Raw genomic sequence first — 15856 nt, forward strand, 5'->3', positions numbered from 1 at the left:
ATACAAATGAAGAGCAGGATGATACCTTGCTCCTTTCCCTCCCACTTCCCGGAAAGAGAAAGCCCCAAAGAAACTGCTCATTACACCAAGGATCACAAAGGGTTAATTTGTAATTTGGTGATTTGTATGTAGTGTAGCACAGGAAGAAGATTGCACACGTTTTCACAAATGAGACCAAAGGTTCAACATCATCCTGTGTGTCTGCTCTGCAGCCATTTCAATAACCAGGTAAGAAGGTTGTTCAGAAATTCGGCTTTTTCTCTTCCCTCCTTACCCTTCTCACCAAGTCACATCCCTGATGCAGACACTCTTGGAGGGGGAGGAGGGAAAGATCTGGCTCGAGGCAAACAGGGCTGATCAGAAATCTGTATGTGCTAAAAAGGGGTGGTGATGTTGGCATGAACAAATGTGTCCTTCCTTCCCTGCCTGCCTAAAAACTCCTAATAAAGGAAATGAAATCCTACACAACTGAATCTGCAGTATGAAAAACTGGTTTCAATGACCAAGACTTGAACACACAGCCAAGAGACAAAGTCCAGCTGGCGGACACTTACAGGAGGAAGTGTCTGGCCCCTGACCCAGACGTTCACTTGGCTGTTACGGAAGAGGCTTCCTAACACCAGATCTGCAGAGCAGGCCAGGGCTGGGTGGGGGTGGAATGGGTAAGACAAAGACCGAGAGAAATAGTGTTTTACCCAACTAAAAAACACAGCAAATGAAAACACAGCGACACTTGTGTCCTGTTGCAACAGGCAGCCTGCACAGCAACGCACACTGCGGGTTCTGCCGCACAGAGTCTCTGCTCGCTCTTCACAGTCAGCCTGAGGTCTCCAGGATGGTTAAATGCAGTGCACTCCCTATTCTGGGCTTAGAGGGAGCTTGTCAAGGGGACTAACTGCCAAGCTCCTGAGGCTGTCCTACGAATCATGCCCGCCGTCTACCGCGTAGGTATCTTAAGGACAGGCACCTCAAATGTCTAGCATCTCCTTCCCCCTGGGTCCCAACCAAGTGGGTTCCTGTGAGATCAGTGCTCGTCAACAGCCGAGAAAGGCACCGACGCTGCCCTCCTAAGTGCTGATCTTGCTCCTATGTCAGCTTGAAAGGGAGATCCTCCCTTCCCCAACCTGGCGGGTGTCCTGGCGGCCCTCCCCCATCCTGACACTACAGCTCAGACACTTCCCCTAAGTTGGCCGTTCCCTCCAAATTCTGGTTTAAACACTCAAAAAGTAGAGAGCGCTTCAGCTGCAAAGTTCTCTGCAAAGCATAGCAAATTCTTGTGCTCTTCCAATCACATGATCTTACCTTTTAAAAAAAGGCAAAACAAAACCAATTTTGAACACAGCATTACAACTTTTAAAACCACTCACTTCTGTTAGCAGTTCACAGGGAACCAGAGATTAAAGTGCTGGCTTCTTAGACTCTGAAGTTGAATGGGGGGGTAGGGGCACAAAAAGCCCTGCCTTGTGTGTTCCCCCCCTGCTAGTGGGGAGAAGGAAAAATAGGGGAGGGGGAAAAAAACCCTAAAGTTTTGAATTAGAAATTGTAAATCGTAAAAATGTTGGGGTTCTGTGCAAATCGATCCCCCAAGGCTCTGTGTCCTCTAGTGAGCCTCAAAAAAGTGGCAACTGGCAAAAAGGATGGGCAAAGACTCTAGACCTTTACAAATAACCTCCTTTAATAAATACTATTTAATGAAGAAAGAGATGCACCTGCATAGGAACTCAAAGCAACACTGGGAAGGGCCTCAGAGGTGAGAGGTCTACCTTAAACACTTCGGGTCTCCATGTCAAGGCGCCCCAGTAGGACAGACAGCCCAGGACCCACTCCTGGCCCTCCGTGCAGAAGGCACCACACAGGCTCTGAGGACACCCAGCCCTCCCTCTGGACCAGAGTCCCCTCAGAAGAGCTGAACTGTGACAGGGGAATGGCTTTCACTAGGTTTTTATCTAAATTTAATAAAGGACCCTGAAAATAAAAGGCTAAGTATATGGTAGAGGGCCTTAAAAAAAAAAAAAAGGAAAAAAAATACTGGGGTAATATAAATACAATCTGGGGGCAATATTTATTAATTAAAACTATGTCTTATAGTTTACAAAGAAGCTAATTAACAACAAAAGTATAATTGACCTTAAAATCCTCAGTAAGACTGAGGCTTCACATCTTCTTCAGAGTTCTGAAGTGTTCTCCAGGCCTCGGCCAGCAGGCTCACAAGGGGCAACACCTGCGGGCCGTGTGGGGTTCGGAGCCCGCAAGGTGCCTCCAAGCAAAGGGTCCTGGTCTCCTTTGGAAGTTCCATTCCCCAAGCCCCAGTGTCCCAGTACTCCTCTCCACAAATTTCATCTCCAAGGCAAGTCCTCAGTTTATCGTCGGGAGAACCTGTTCTTGAAAGCTTTAATCGTCTTGGCCATCATTGGGGCGATTTCTGTGAGAAGGGAAATAAGGCAGCTGCTTCAGCTCGTGGCACTCTGGCCACGGACCGTGAGCGGCTGACGATCAAGGCCCAGCCCTGCTGCTCTGGGGTCCGTACCGGCAGACCAAGGGGGACACGCAGGCGCCCTGTCTGGCACCACAGCAGAAGAACGGCCTGTCGGAGCACCGCTGGAGCGCCTGCCGGGCCCGTGACCACCTCACCAACCCCGAGACCCGGGCTGACCACCCCCGCCCGCCACCCCCCAGGCTGTGCAACGGGCGGCAGAACTGCGATTCACTACCTCCAGATGCTCAAGGCCGTTCTGAGCCAGTTTCACTCTGCCTCCCCAGTATCCAAACCAGCAAAAAGCAGCCCTCTCACTCCCGTCTGCCCAGGGCAGCAACAGGGCCAAGACCAGCTCCACGTAGCCGCCACCTAAGGATGGCGAGCCTGCCCTCCTGAGAGATTAACCCGAGCACGGCCGAAGCTTACGCCACGACCTCTACCCGCCCAGGGGCCCTGGAGTGCATACAGAAGCCTGCTCTTAGGGGAGGACGCCCCCTTAGAATACCGAAGATAGTCTACGGTAATACACCTAATACAATACAAAATACACGCAACTAGATATAAAAAATAAATACTTGGAAGCTGGGGGTTATAGGTTTTAAACCCTCCACATGGACTGTCATTGAGCAGTTAACAGTTACGAACCCCACGTTGTTATTACTCGGAAAAACAGGTTTACATTTAGGTTTTAAAAAAAGGGGGGAGGGGGCAGAGCGCCAAAACGAATATTCAGTACGATCATTACTCGGAAGATCCTTGTGTATGACGCACAAAGCGGGGGAAGGGGGCACCGGCACTCGGACCAGCTCCGTGCAGAGCATCGGACACGTGCCTCATCTAGCCCACACAACGTGACGCAGCGGCCGGACGTTAAAGGCTGCAAACACCAGTTTTGAGGTACGTGAGCATGAACCCCGAGCTACTTACTCTTCACAGTCGGCTTCCTAGGGTCATAGGACACAGTGCTGAGCACGGGAGCCAAGTGGGCACCGCTGGTGCTCGGGCCATCGTAGGCTGGCTCCTCGGGGCTGCCGCTAAAGCTGTTGCAGCTGCCACTTGCCGAGGGGGCGGGGCTGTTTCCCGTGGGGTACGGGGCTGGCTTAATCCTGCAACACAGAGCCAGCTGGTTAGGCCCAGGTGTGCGAAATGTGCCCTCCCTCGGCCGCAGCAGCCTGGGGCTGGCCTGTCGGAGGAAGACCCCGTTCTGTGGCTCTGCCCGGCCGACCCTAGCGCCCCCGATTCTGGCGACGGCTCAGAGATGGTGCCGTTCGCCCTTCACTATGGAGGACCTCAACTAACCTCACCCTTCGAGTATAAATCTTTTTCTGAAAATGCTAGTATGACTGAGCTTAGGTAGTCATCACAGTAGCGTGGTTCTTATTTTTTGTTTAAAGTAATCTCTACCATCCACCGTGGGGCTCAGATTCATGACCCCGAGACCAGGAATCGCATGCTCCAATGACTGAGCCAGCCAGGCGCCCCAGGCGCATGGTCTGTTTAAATGGGGAAAGGGAAAGCACAAGGGAGTGTCTCCCAGAAGCCAGGTCCTGTTCTCCATTTAATCTTTACCCTCCCCGAGAGGCAGGAATAATTATCGGCCTACGCTGCAGTCGTGGACACGGAGGCTCAGGGTAGGTCAAGTGCTGAGCTGGTCAAGGTCGGCCTCCAAAATCCACTCTGCAAGGCCATGCTCTCACCCCCAAAATGAACTGCTTCCTGCCCCTGGGCTGCCTTGTAGGGCTGAATGACAAGCTCCTGGGGCTCTTTTCCCTGAGCACACAGAAACCCTGAAGTTGCCGAGCGCTTACCTAATTTTCTCAGGCACAGCTGCTCCTCCGGTTCCAAACTTCTCCTGTCTCCGTCGAACATCACGAGGCGGTTTGGCCACAGAGTTGACAAAGGCCATCTTTGCTTGTCGGCCTATTGAGAAATATAGAGATCAATACCTGCCTTTTTGAGCAGAGATCCTACTGTGATTTTAATAATCTACACTATTAAGAGATAAAGGCTTTTCAGGTGCCCCCAAAGCCAGGGGATTATTAACCCTGAAAACCCCTACAGATAGTATGTGTGGTGGCAGAAGATACAGCCCATCCCTGCCCTGCTTCTGCATAAGCAAGACAGATTTAGGAGTTGGAGGCTACATCAGCCTGGCCCGCTAAGGCCCTGCAGTCAACCAGAGCACAAGGCTCACTGTTTTGCCAGGTCGCCCCATCCCACCAGGGTCCCCCCCGCCCCGGGGACCCTCCCTCCCCCGTTACCTTTGGGCTTATTGGCATGTGCAGATCGGATATTCTTGGTCAGCACTCGTAGCCGCTGCTCCCGGGCATCCTGAAGCCGCAGGTACATCTCCCGCCACGACTCATACTCTTCTGGCCTTTCTTCCTTAAAGTCTCTGTGACAATGAACTTTCCATAATTGATCTGTTTCTTCAATTAATACCTAAAATCAGAACCAGGGCATCACGTATATGCAAGCACTCTGACATATCTCTTTTCCATCTTAATTACCTCAGGGTGACCACTTTTCTCATGGTTTTTTGGTCCTCATAGTAGTATTATATTAAAATACCATGGTTCTAGAAAGTCACTATATTAAAACAATGTTAAGTGTGAGGCATTGTACTAGCTGCTTTTGGGGGGTTGTGGGGTTAGGAGAGAAGACAACACAGAAACTAGTTGAAGACCAGGTTTTTGGGGCACCTGGGTGGCTCAGTCCGTTAAGCGGCTGCTTTTGGCTTGGGTCATGATCCTGGGGACTTGGGATCGGGCCCCACATCCGGCTCCCTGCTCAGCGGAGAGCCTGTTTCTCCCTCTCCATCTGCCTGTCACTCTGCCTACTTGTGCTCTCTGTCAAATAAATAAATAAAATCTTAAAAAAAAAAAAAAAAAAAAGACCAGGTTTTTGCTTTAGGAAACCGGTGACCGGTAGAACTGGGATGATGACACACCCAGGCAAGGGGACCACCTAAGGATGATCCCTCAGAATTAGAGACAGCCAGCTAATGCAATCCAATGCCTATGTGTCCCAGCATTATAAGAAAGACATTTGGTCACACTGGAATGTCTCTAGGAGACACCTAGCCAATCTGTGCTCTTTTTTCTTTCTTTCTTTTTAAAGAGGGGAGGGGCAGAGGAAAAGAGAATCTCAAGCAGGCTTCACGCCCAGCACGGAGCCTGACATGGGGCTTGTGACCCTGAGATCATGACCTGAGCTGCAATCAAGAGTCAGATGCTTAACCGCTTAACCGACTGAGGCACCAGGTGCCCTTGTGCTCTCTTATATTCACCAGACACCTGAATGTCCACACAAAGCTCTGTCCCTGCCCTGGGTCCCAGAGGCTGGGCTGCCAAAATTCTCCCCTGCCCTCTGTGACTAGGCAAGCTCAAGAGAAGGGTGGGCAGTGGGTCCTTTTAAAACCCATCTTGAGGGCGCCTGGGTGGCTCAGATGGTTAAGCGTCTGCCTTCGGCTCAGGTCATGATCCCAGGGTCCTGGGATCAAGTCCCACATCGGGCTCCCGGCTCAGCGGGGAGCCTGCTTCTCCCTCTGACCCTCTCCCCTCTCATGCTATTTCTCTCTCGCTCGCTCTCTAAAAAAATAAATAAATAAAATGTTTAAAACCCATCTTGATTTGATGCCAGAGCAGGTGCTAAAAGTATGCATGTTTCAAGGCCCGCAGGCAAACCAACATGCCCAGAACAGTGAACCGGCCACTGCCACCTGCCCTTCACCCACTGCAGACTCAGAGACAAAGCTATTTCTGGAGACACGAGCCAGAAGATGGCCTTCTCTGCACCCAAACAGGATACTCACGTGATTGTACTCCTCTATGCGGTATAGTTGATCAGGCGTACACCTCTCCAAAACGGGTTCAAGAACAGAATATGGGACACCACCCACTTCAAAGATTGCTGCAGAAAATCAAAGGTGAAAGTGTTGAATATTGGCCAAGCCACCCAATGGTGAGGTCCCACTGCCACAATGTGTTTTAGAGCACGAGAAAAGCATGTGACTTACAATCAATGTTGTTTTTAAGTACCCGGATGCACTGTTGGTGCAAGGTCATCATTTTCGGGAGATAGGCACATTTGGAGCCAGAATACACCTGCATCTTAGAATTCATTCTTCGTCCAGTGAATCCAGCTTCTTCCTCTTCCTGGGGTGAGGAGAGCGCTACAGGGCAAGGAAGACAAGACTGTTTGTTACAAAGGGCACTAAGTTCTACAGGGAGAGCTCTCCTTCTCTCCCCCTTCCTCAGCCTCCCAGTGCCCTTTCTCAAAGGCAACCAATGCTACCAGTTTTGTGTATTCTTCCATCAAGTCTATGCAAAAATAAGCAAGTATGTATTTTATTCCACTTTCACCAATAACACCCACTATCGTTGTTCTTTCATTTATCACATTTTAGAAATCATCCCATATCCGACAGACTTTCCACATTTGTTCCAGCTGCATAGGAGGCCACTGTGTGGACGAACCATGGTTTAGTGATGGTCTCTTGTGAGGGACACTTAGGTGGCTTTTAGTTATTTTTCTATTAAGAACAGAACTTTTTTTTTTTTCCAGATCAAAAGCTCACGGAGAACATCAAATAAAGGGCAGCTAGTAACGGCAGCAGCTAAGATTTACCGAACACTTAATATGTGGGAAAACCCAGAGTTAAGAGCTTGACCAGCATTATCACTTTTAATCCACTTAACAGACTTGTGAGGCAGATACCATTATTGTGCCCACTTTTAGTGTATGAAACTGAAGTCCAAGAAAATTATTACCCCAGTTCACAGAACTTGTAGCCAGAGCTGGGATTAAACCCAAGCCATCAAACTCCAGAGCCTGGAAGGCTAGGAAGTGCACCAAAATCTTAGGACATCGTGAATAAATTATCATCTTTTTTTCCATTTAAAAAAAATGCTGAAAATTACCTTTTCGCTTTGGTGCGAAGGAGGCCATCAATTCCAGGGTAGAAAGTGGCCGGTAGTTGGCCTGTATCATGGGTAATGGGAGGTCTGGCAACACCGGCAATGCGTCCGCAGGGACCTGCAGAGACAAGACCAGTGAGTGGACAGCCCCCGCGTAGGAGCACAACCTTCTGCCCTACAGCCCGTTCTCAGCAATGCTGACGAGGCAGACAACTTCACAAGCAGATCCAGGCTGCAGGGGGGCCGCCAGCCAGGTCTGACACCACCAAAGGCAGGAAACAGAGACGGGCGCAGCACGATGGGATGTAGGAAATACCCATCTTGGGTGCTAGCTGCCCTGGCAGCTAGAGAGGCCTGGAAACAAATTCAACAGGCCACGTAAAAGCCAGCCAGGGAGTTCGGCAGGGCCAGATGCTCCAGCTGGGAAGCCACCAAGTGGCTGAAGGGCTTACCTTTTTCGGCTTGGCTGAATCAGCTCCAGCTGGCTGAAACTTCTCTGACTTGTTTTCGTTCACTTTAGGTAATTTCTGAACTGAGTCCAAGTTTTTATTAGTGCTTTTCGAATCATTTTTTTTTAGTCCTTTTTCTCCAACAGTCGTGGCTGAGGTTTTCACAATCTTTTTCTTTTTCTTCCGGGGCTGGTCATAGCTGAGGTATGACTCAAAAGACATGGTGGGCTGCTCAAATTCATCATCCATATCTGCCTCCTCAACCTTAGGGAGAGAGCTCACTGACTTTCTGTCTGAATGAGAAGTTTTTACTTTCCCTTCTGAAGTCTTTAGGTTGTTAGAAACCCTGTCTTTCACCTTGGGCAGCGGGTCTCCCGCCCCCTTTCCTACGTCTAAGCTGTCTAGACTCTGCTTGTTTCTGTCCGATTTGGTTTTCTCTGCGTCTTTGTGCTTTGGCTTGTTTTTAAGGTGGTTGTCTGAAGCGACTTCCAAGGGGGGTAAAAACTTCTTCTTGGTGCTGCCCTCTTTCTCCTTCTCTTTTTTGACACCACTAGAGGGCGGTTTCTCCTTTGTGCCATCCCCTGAGAGTGGCCTTCGGTGTTCCTCTTTGGAGATGGCCTTGTGTGATTTCTCCCTGCTCAAAGACGACTTCCCATCTCCCCTGGCATCCACCAGACGTTTTTCCTTATAAGATCTGTGTTCCTTGTTCTGACTCACAGGCCCTTTCCCCTGGGGATCCCCCAGGTGTCGGTCCTGACTAATCCCCAGTCTGTCCTGAAAGGCATTACTATGGCCTTTCCCAGGCTTCTGGTGTGGAACAAAGGGCTCGTGGTCGTCCTCCAAGGATCTGTAATGGTCCATGGACATCTGATGGGGACTGGCAGACGATGGAGGGGACTGAACATGGCCATAATCAGAAGATTCGTGGTCTGAAGAATAAACTGGTGAAACTCTATGGCACCTCTTTCTCTCATCTCTCCTCTCCTGAACGTGAGACACTTTGTGAGTTCTCTCGGGTTCCGAGAGTTTTCTGTGTTTTTTCTGCCTGTGATCAGGGCTATAGGATTGGCTGCTGGAGGCTTTCCAGTTTTCCTGGTAGTCCCCCTCTATCTCCTCCTCCTTCTGAACAGCATCCCTGGGGCGCTTTCGGGAATTGCTCTTCTCAAAGTCCTGTTCATCAGGCTCAGTGTTTCTACAATAACAGAAAAAGCAGATAGAGCAGATATAAATTGCAGTGTAATCCTTGTTCAGAGGACAAAGTCACAGAACCTGAACTCACAAAAAGAAATGAAAAGGATGCAGAGTTAGAAACAAGGTCTTGGGAAGAGGATGAATATCCTGCTCAAAGATACTCAACTAAGGTTTGAGATTGGGAAAACTCAAATAATTCCAGAAACAGAAAATGATGCATTTAACTGCAGGATACAAGATCAAATACCTTGAGGACATGAAAAATGCCTAAAAAAATTTCAACACAGGGGTGCCTGGGTGGCTCAGTTGGTTAAACATCTGCCTTGGGCTCAGGTCATCATCCCGGGGTCCTGGAATCGAGCCCTGCATGGGGCTCCCTGTTCAGCAGGGAGTCTGCTTGTCCCTCTGGCCCTCCTCCTGCTCATGCTCTCTCAATAAATAAATAAAATCTTTCAAAAAAAAAAAAGATAAAAGATTTTATTTATTTATGGGCACCTGGGTGGCTCAGTCGTTAAGCGTCTGCCTTGGGCTCAGGTCATGATCCCAGGGTCCTGGGATTGAGCCCCGCATCGGGCTCCCTGCTCTGCAGGAAGCCTGCTTCTCCCTCTCCCATTCCCCCTCTCTCGGCAGTGAACACAAGCAGACCTGAGTCGAAGGCAGACGCTTAACAACTGAGCCACCCAGGCACCCCAATAAAATCTTTAAAAAAATTGAAAAAAAAAATTTTTTTTTTCCAATACGGGGACATATTTAACTTGTTACATAAAAAAAGGGGTGGTTGTTTATATAGTTTGTTCACAATTATATAAAAATGTCTTTTATAAAGAGGATAGGGGGCCTGAGCGGCTCAGTCAGTTCAGGTCATGATCGCTGGGGTTCTGGGATCAAGCCCCACATCTGGCTCCCTGCTCTCTCGAATAAATAAAAATCCTAAAAAAATAAATTAATTAAAAATAAATAAAAAGAGGGGAGAAAGAAACATATCAAAATGTTAATAATGCTTATGTTTGGATGGCAGAATTACAAGAAATTTTTATTCTTATTTCTATTTTTTAATATCTTCTAAAATCCTATAATGATCACTAATTATTTTTATAATCAAGGCAAAATAAATATTTTATTTATTTATTTTTAAAGATTTTATTTATTTATTTTAGAGAGTGAGAGGGCACGAGAAGGGGTGGAGCACAGGGAGGAGAGGGAGACAATCTCCAGCAGACTCTGTGCTGAGCACAGAGCCAGACAGACTCGGGGCTCGATCCTAGGACCCTGAGATCATGACCTGAGCTGAAACCAAGAGTTAGACGCTTAATGGACTGAGCCACCCAGGCACTCCCAAAATAAATATTTTAAATAAGAAGGCAGAGAAGGAATAATAAAGAAAATGTATCTGTCTGTAAATATTCCAAGTGCCAGCTTTAACCATGACGCTGAACAGACCTACAGAATAATGTTCTTACCGTTCCACAGGAACCAGTTTCTTCCACTGGGCCACCAGATCCCTGGCAAAACTTCCGACGTGCTCGTGTTTTCGCAAGCTATTTACTGTTTTCCCAACTCCGGTCTCCTACAGATTTGACAAAAGAATTGTTAGCGGTAGAACTAGGCTCACAACTTTCTAAGGAAATAAGGCCTCTTGCTTTGAGAAACTCCTTCCTAAAACATACCTTGCAAGTCTCAGTACAGAATTACTTTGTGTCTATGCCTCAAACCTCTAATGACACACAGTAGCAAAGCACACCAACCTCAGAAGAGGAAAACAGTGTATGAAAACACTTCTACAACTATAACAATAAATAACAAGAGCGATTACAGCAGGTGTCAGGCACTGAGCTGAGAGCTTTTGCATACAAACCTCAATGAGTCCTTACAACAACTCTGTGAGGCAGGAATCTATTCTGTTTTACGTCGAAGAACAGCCTAGTCATAGAACTTGGATTTGAATCCAGGACTAGTTGATGGCCAAAGTTAAGGTGGTGTTGTTGTTGTTGTTGTTTTTAATTTTAAGATAAAATTCACCATTTTAACCATTTTATTTTATTTTCAATTAGCAATAATCACACCTCGGATAAACCTCATTGGCTACAATACTGTCACTGAGCAAGGCTCACTTTAACCTTTTTAAAGTATGCAGTTTATTGGTTTCCAGGACACTCACAATACTGTGCAACCATCACTACTAATTCCAGAACATTTCCATAACCCTAAAAAACCCCATTCCTCCCAATTCCCCCCACCCCTTACCTTCTGTCTATAGATCTGCCTATTCTGGACATTTCACATAAATAGAACCATACAATACATGGCCTTGTGTCTGGTTTCTTTCACTTTCAAAGCCCATGCTTTTGATCTTATTGTACAACCTTTCCAGTGGGAAGGGGATGGAATGTAGTTATATAATATGTAACGCTTCTTACCGCAAGAATGTCTACTGTAATAGGCAAGGTGGAGAGTTTCTTCAAATATTTCAAGAGCTGCAGAGAGAATAAAATAAACACTAATTTCTATAAAATCATAATCACTCACTGGAACAAATAAGAATAATATGATGGTTAAGTGCTTAGTAAGTTCTATGTGTTGTACAGTAAGAAGTATGGTTATTATCTCTATTTTACAAGTATGAAAACAGGCTCAGAAAAGTTAAGTTACTTGCCCCAGGATCCAAGGGCCAGATGTACTCAGGTCTGTGACTTCAGATCCCCTGCTTTCAACTACTATGTAACACCAGGGGGAGGTAAGACTTAGATAAGAGAACCGAACCTACCAACTCTAACAAAAGTCATCAACAACTATCATTGCCCCAAGTTGAGAGAGAATTTCTGAGAAAGGTGCCAATTTAGGGAAATTACCCATGGACCCAGCACAGAGGAAAGCGAAATGGAGAAGAGGTTTCTCCAGGAAAAGGGTATCATGGTTCCAGGAAGAGTCACAGTTTAATAGAACTGTTTTTTTTTAATACAAGTGGGAATTTCAAGACCAATTTCAAGTTACCAGAATCAGAGGTTTGCTGGTACAAATTGTGAACACAAAATCTCTGGGTAGATTAGACAAGTGATCTGGGTTTGGCCACACTTCCTTTCTATAGTTCTAAAACTAGGTCAGAATCAGGATAGCAGAGCTGTTGAGACAGAGTTTCGGAGTCAGAGACAGGCTTCAGTTTGGTCCTGTCATCCCCCTGCCAGGTGATCCCGCGCAAGTCATTAACCTCCTTGAACCTTAGTTACTTCATCTGCAAAATAGGAACTGATCCTGTCTCTTTACAATTTTACAAGCTGTGAGGATTCACACAGACAAACCACGTGCAGTCCTTGGCCATAGTGCCTGGAACACTGTAAAAGCTCACTAAAGGCTTTTTTTTTTTTTTTTTAAATAAATGATTATTAATCATTTCATTCATCAACTGCCAGCTCTTTAAATGTCTACCCTTGATCATCAACCAGATATTCCCCAGCTAATTCCTACTTACTCCATTTCTACCCAAAGTCATGACTGGCTATGCTTCTTTTCAGGAAATGTTTACATGTATATAAACATACTTACCATTCAAGGAGTGGTGCAAAGTACAAATAGTTCAAAATAGATTAACTGTGACTACCTTCACATTTAAGCACCAGGTAACAAGATCTGTTCTTTTTCCATGTGTAGCCCAGGCTATAATTAGTTTGCCATATTGCTATTAGGTAGAGTAGCAAATATGTTTTTCTGGTCATTCTACTTTAATAATTACTGAACTTCGTCTCTAGGCAGAGCAACTGGATCACAAGTGATAATCTTGTTTGGCTGGGAACAAATGAGAAGACAAGTAGTGTATCCAGGGAGTTTCACCTTCATTGTTGAATGAAAATTATCCTCCACACTTCAAATGTGATCACCATCATCAACCATCATCAACCAACTCAGGATAAAATTTATGAGTGTTTCTTGTCACCCAAGCAATAGGTGCAAAAATTAATGCCAATTCCTTTTCTTACAGGAAAATTTAGGATCACTGTAAAGGTTAAAAACTGGTTGTCTCCGCTAATGCCATTCCCTGGAAGGCATTTACAGACCATCTACTCTGTGTCTGTGACTATGCTAAGTTCTTACATGTGTTACCGTATTTCATCCTCATTAGCCAACTCTATAAAGTGGATAGTTTTCTCCCCACTGTAGATATTAAAACAGTCCAGTAAGGTTAGGTAACTTGCCTAATGAGTAAGTCAAGTGTGTCTACAATAGCATGAACTACAAAGACAGGAGAAACATCCAACACAATTAACACTGTCCTTAGAAAATAGGAAAAGAAAATAGAACAGGAGTTCATGTGCCTGGAAAAAAAGCAGAAGAGCTCTTCCTCAGTATTACATCAGTAATAGTTTAGAGTCCACAGAGTAAAGGAGGTCACTATGGGGACAGAGAGTCCCAGGACCTCTACAAAGCCAACATATAAGGATGGGGCCAGAAGTCATGGAGGGAGTGTTCATCTCAAAACTTAACACTAATTGGAAGTGTAAATGCTGCATTTCTGCTTTGCTTTGGTTTAGCAGGGGTGACTTGAAAGCAGACAAAACTAAAACCCTGGAGATTTCAAAGTGACTTAGCACAACATAAGAGGAAAAGGGCTTCAGAGCCCCTCTATTTTCAAAGAGGTTCAAGAAAGTACAAAGTAATAACAAGGTAAAAGCACTTTGGGCATCCTCAGGTAGGTGGGCACTTGCTGTTATCAAACCAAGGGACCAACTGCAGAGTTTGCAAGAACTGATAATAGCTCATTGAGAAATGCCAAACATTTGCATGGTACACACTTAGGAATCTCAGTTGTCCTTTGCACACTCCTTCAACCCAAAGAGCAAAAGATGTTCATAATGTTGACCTCTTGTTCTCTACTTGCCATCAAACTGTGTTCTTGGTAGTTTTCACATTCAAAATGTAACACAGGGCAAGTAACTTTACCACCCATGAAAACTGGTTTCCAATTAGATAGTAGGAGCCAAGTGACCCTGGTCTGATACCTTTTCCCCAAGTAAGTCCAGATCACTGATGGACTTAGAGCTAAAACAAAGTTACAGTTAAATACCGATACTTAATGCGAGGAAATCCATGAACATAGGTCTGGAATCAACCCTCTGGCTAATAATGGTTTGAAATTATGAGTTAGTTGCAAATTCAATACTGCCATATAATCATATTGCAATTTCAAGAACAACCTGTGGGAGCTTGTTGGGTTAACAGAAGGTTGAGAAGAAGGCCAGTGTGCCAGCTTGCAGTTTTCCCTCTGCAGTTAGCTCATTTCTGAATGCCAACTATTGTGCCCTTTGCAAAAAGGATCTCCCAACATTTTCTCATCTTGATAATGCAAAACCAGAAGTTTAGGGTGATTTGCTACCTGGGAAGTGAAAGCCCAAACACTCACAATCATCACTAACAGTTCAAGTAGGATGAAATGCCAACAAAACCTTTTCCTAATTTGGGATTTCATGCACATCAATTACTATAAATGCTACTTCAAAATTTAAATTGTAATGGGAAAATGACTATGGATACTACATAGTCCTTTTTTTTTTTTAACCTTATAGTAATAAAGACCAAACTGGTGGGGGAGGGAGTAGAACATAATACTGCTTTAAGGTTTTAAAAATCAGTCACAAACCTAAAGTGTTAAGGAAAACCAACTAGTGCTCAAAAATAATGACCATTTATTAGATGTCCACAAAGGGTTATTGTAAAAAGAAACTTGTAAATATGTCTGGCCACTAGGTACTGGAGCTGCAATGAAATATAGAACATAAACAATGAAAAGCATTTAAGTTTTCACAGATTTAAAACTAAAATGGCTTCCTGAAGAAGTGGCTCTAGTTATACGTGAGAAGAGTTAAAGAGTGGCCTGATGGTGACATGCTTTGCACAGCCTTTAGGAGGGAAAAAATCTCATCTATGACAGGCTGGGAACAAGGTGAAGAGAGAAAGGAGCCCTTCAGGAAAAACAAAACAAAACAAAGACCCTGTAAAGAGTGGTGATTAATATCTACTGAGCACTTCCTATAAGCCTGGCCTTCCCCCTCTGACTTGGGTCCTAGGAAGAAGCAGGTGAGCAAACACACTCAGCAAAGTGCGTCCCCAACGTCCATGGCTGGTAAATGGATTAGAACTCAAATCTCACCACCACTTTATCTCGCCTGGCTCCCTCCATTACTTCCTCTTCAAAAGGCACTCTGGGGCTCAGAGATCCAACTCCTAGGAACTGCACACTGTGAGCTAGAGTGCTCACAGAGAATGTCTAACACCTAAGTGTTTTCATCAGTGTATTTGAGTTAAAAAAATTTTTTTTCTAACATCCACTCTCCCAGACACTGAGAAGCTGGATAAAACAAAGTCGAGAGGGGAGAGGAATGCGTTCAACTTCACAAAAACAGTAAAAAGGTTAACCAAAAAAAGCTTAGTACAGTTAAAAATGGTGCCCATCACTCGCAGCAACGAGAAAAGGTAGCTCTTACCTTTCTATCAAGGCCAAAAAGAAATCGAACTGCAACTTCTAACCTTTTTGTTTGTTTGTTTGTTCCGACTGCAACCTAAGTTTTTAGGTGTGCGTACAGCTAGGGGACGTGAGGTTTATTCTGTTTTGTTCTGAACGGGATTTACTGAGAAAGCGCAAAGGTCCACGTTCTGATATCAAGCCGGAAAGCCATAAAAACGTCTCTCAGAGACGCAGGACCGCACACTGAGCCCAGACCCCATCGGAGCGCAGGCGGAACCGGCTCCTTTTCCCTCGGAACGAACATCCGAAGACGCTAGGCAAGCAGGCACGTTTCGCGGGGAGAGGATCGGCTCCAGCGGGCTCGCCC

General features: G+C 45.8%; 1 protein-coding gene and 1 pseudogene across 1 annotated transcript in view; both read right to left on the reverse strand.

The window, feature by feature from the left end:
* The window catches only part of ELOA (elongin A), a 16576-nt gene continuing 720 nt past the window's right edge, over positions 1–15856 (reverse strand). The window contains exons 2-11 of the mRNA XM_035019518.1: positions 11453–11509; positions 10496–10602; positions 7848–9036; positions 7399–7513; positions 6495–6650; positions 6291–6388; positions 4738–4918; positions 4285–4396; positions 3404–3582; positions 1–2422 (exon numbers count right to left, since the gene is read on the reverse strand). Coding sequence (XP_034875409.1) covers positions 2361–2422; positions 3404–3582; positions 4285–4396; positions 4738–4918; positions 6291–6388; positions 6495–6650; positions 7399–7513; positions 7848–9036; positions 10496–10602; positions 11453–11509 — 2256 coding nt within the window. The 3' untranslated portion in view covers positions 1–2360. The remainder of the gene's footprint in view (positions 2423–3403; positions 3583–4284; positions 4397–4737; positions 4919–6290; positions 6389–6494; positions 6651–7398; positions 7514–7847; positions 9037–10495; positions 10603–11452; positions 11510–15856) is intronic.
* LOC118020528 lies at positions 11032–11143 on the reverse strand (annotated as a pseudogene).

The sequence above is a fragment of the Mirounga leonina genome, unplaced genomic scaffold, assembly GCF_011800145.1.
Source record: "Mirounga leonina isolate KUSES-001 unplaced genomic scaffold, KU_Mleo_1.0 Mir_173, whole genome shotgun sequence".
NCBI classification, from domain to species: Eukaryota; Metazoa; Chordata; class Mammalia; order Carnivora; family Phocidae; genus Mirounga; species Mirounga leonina.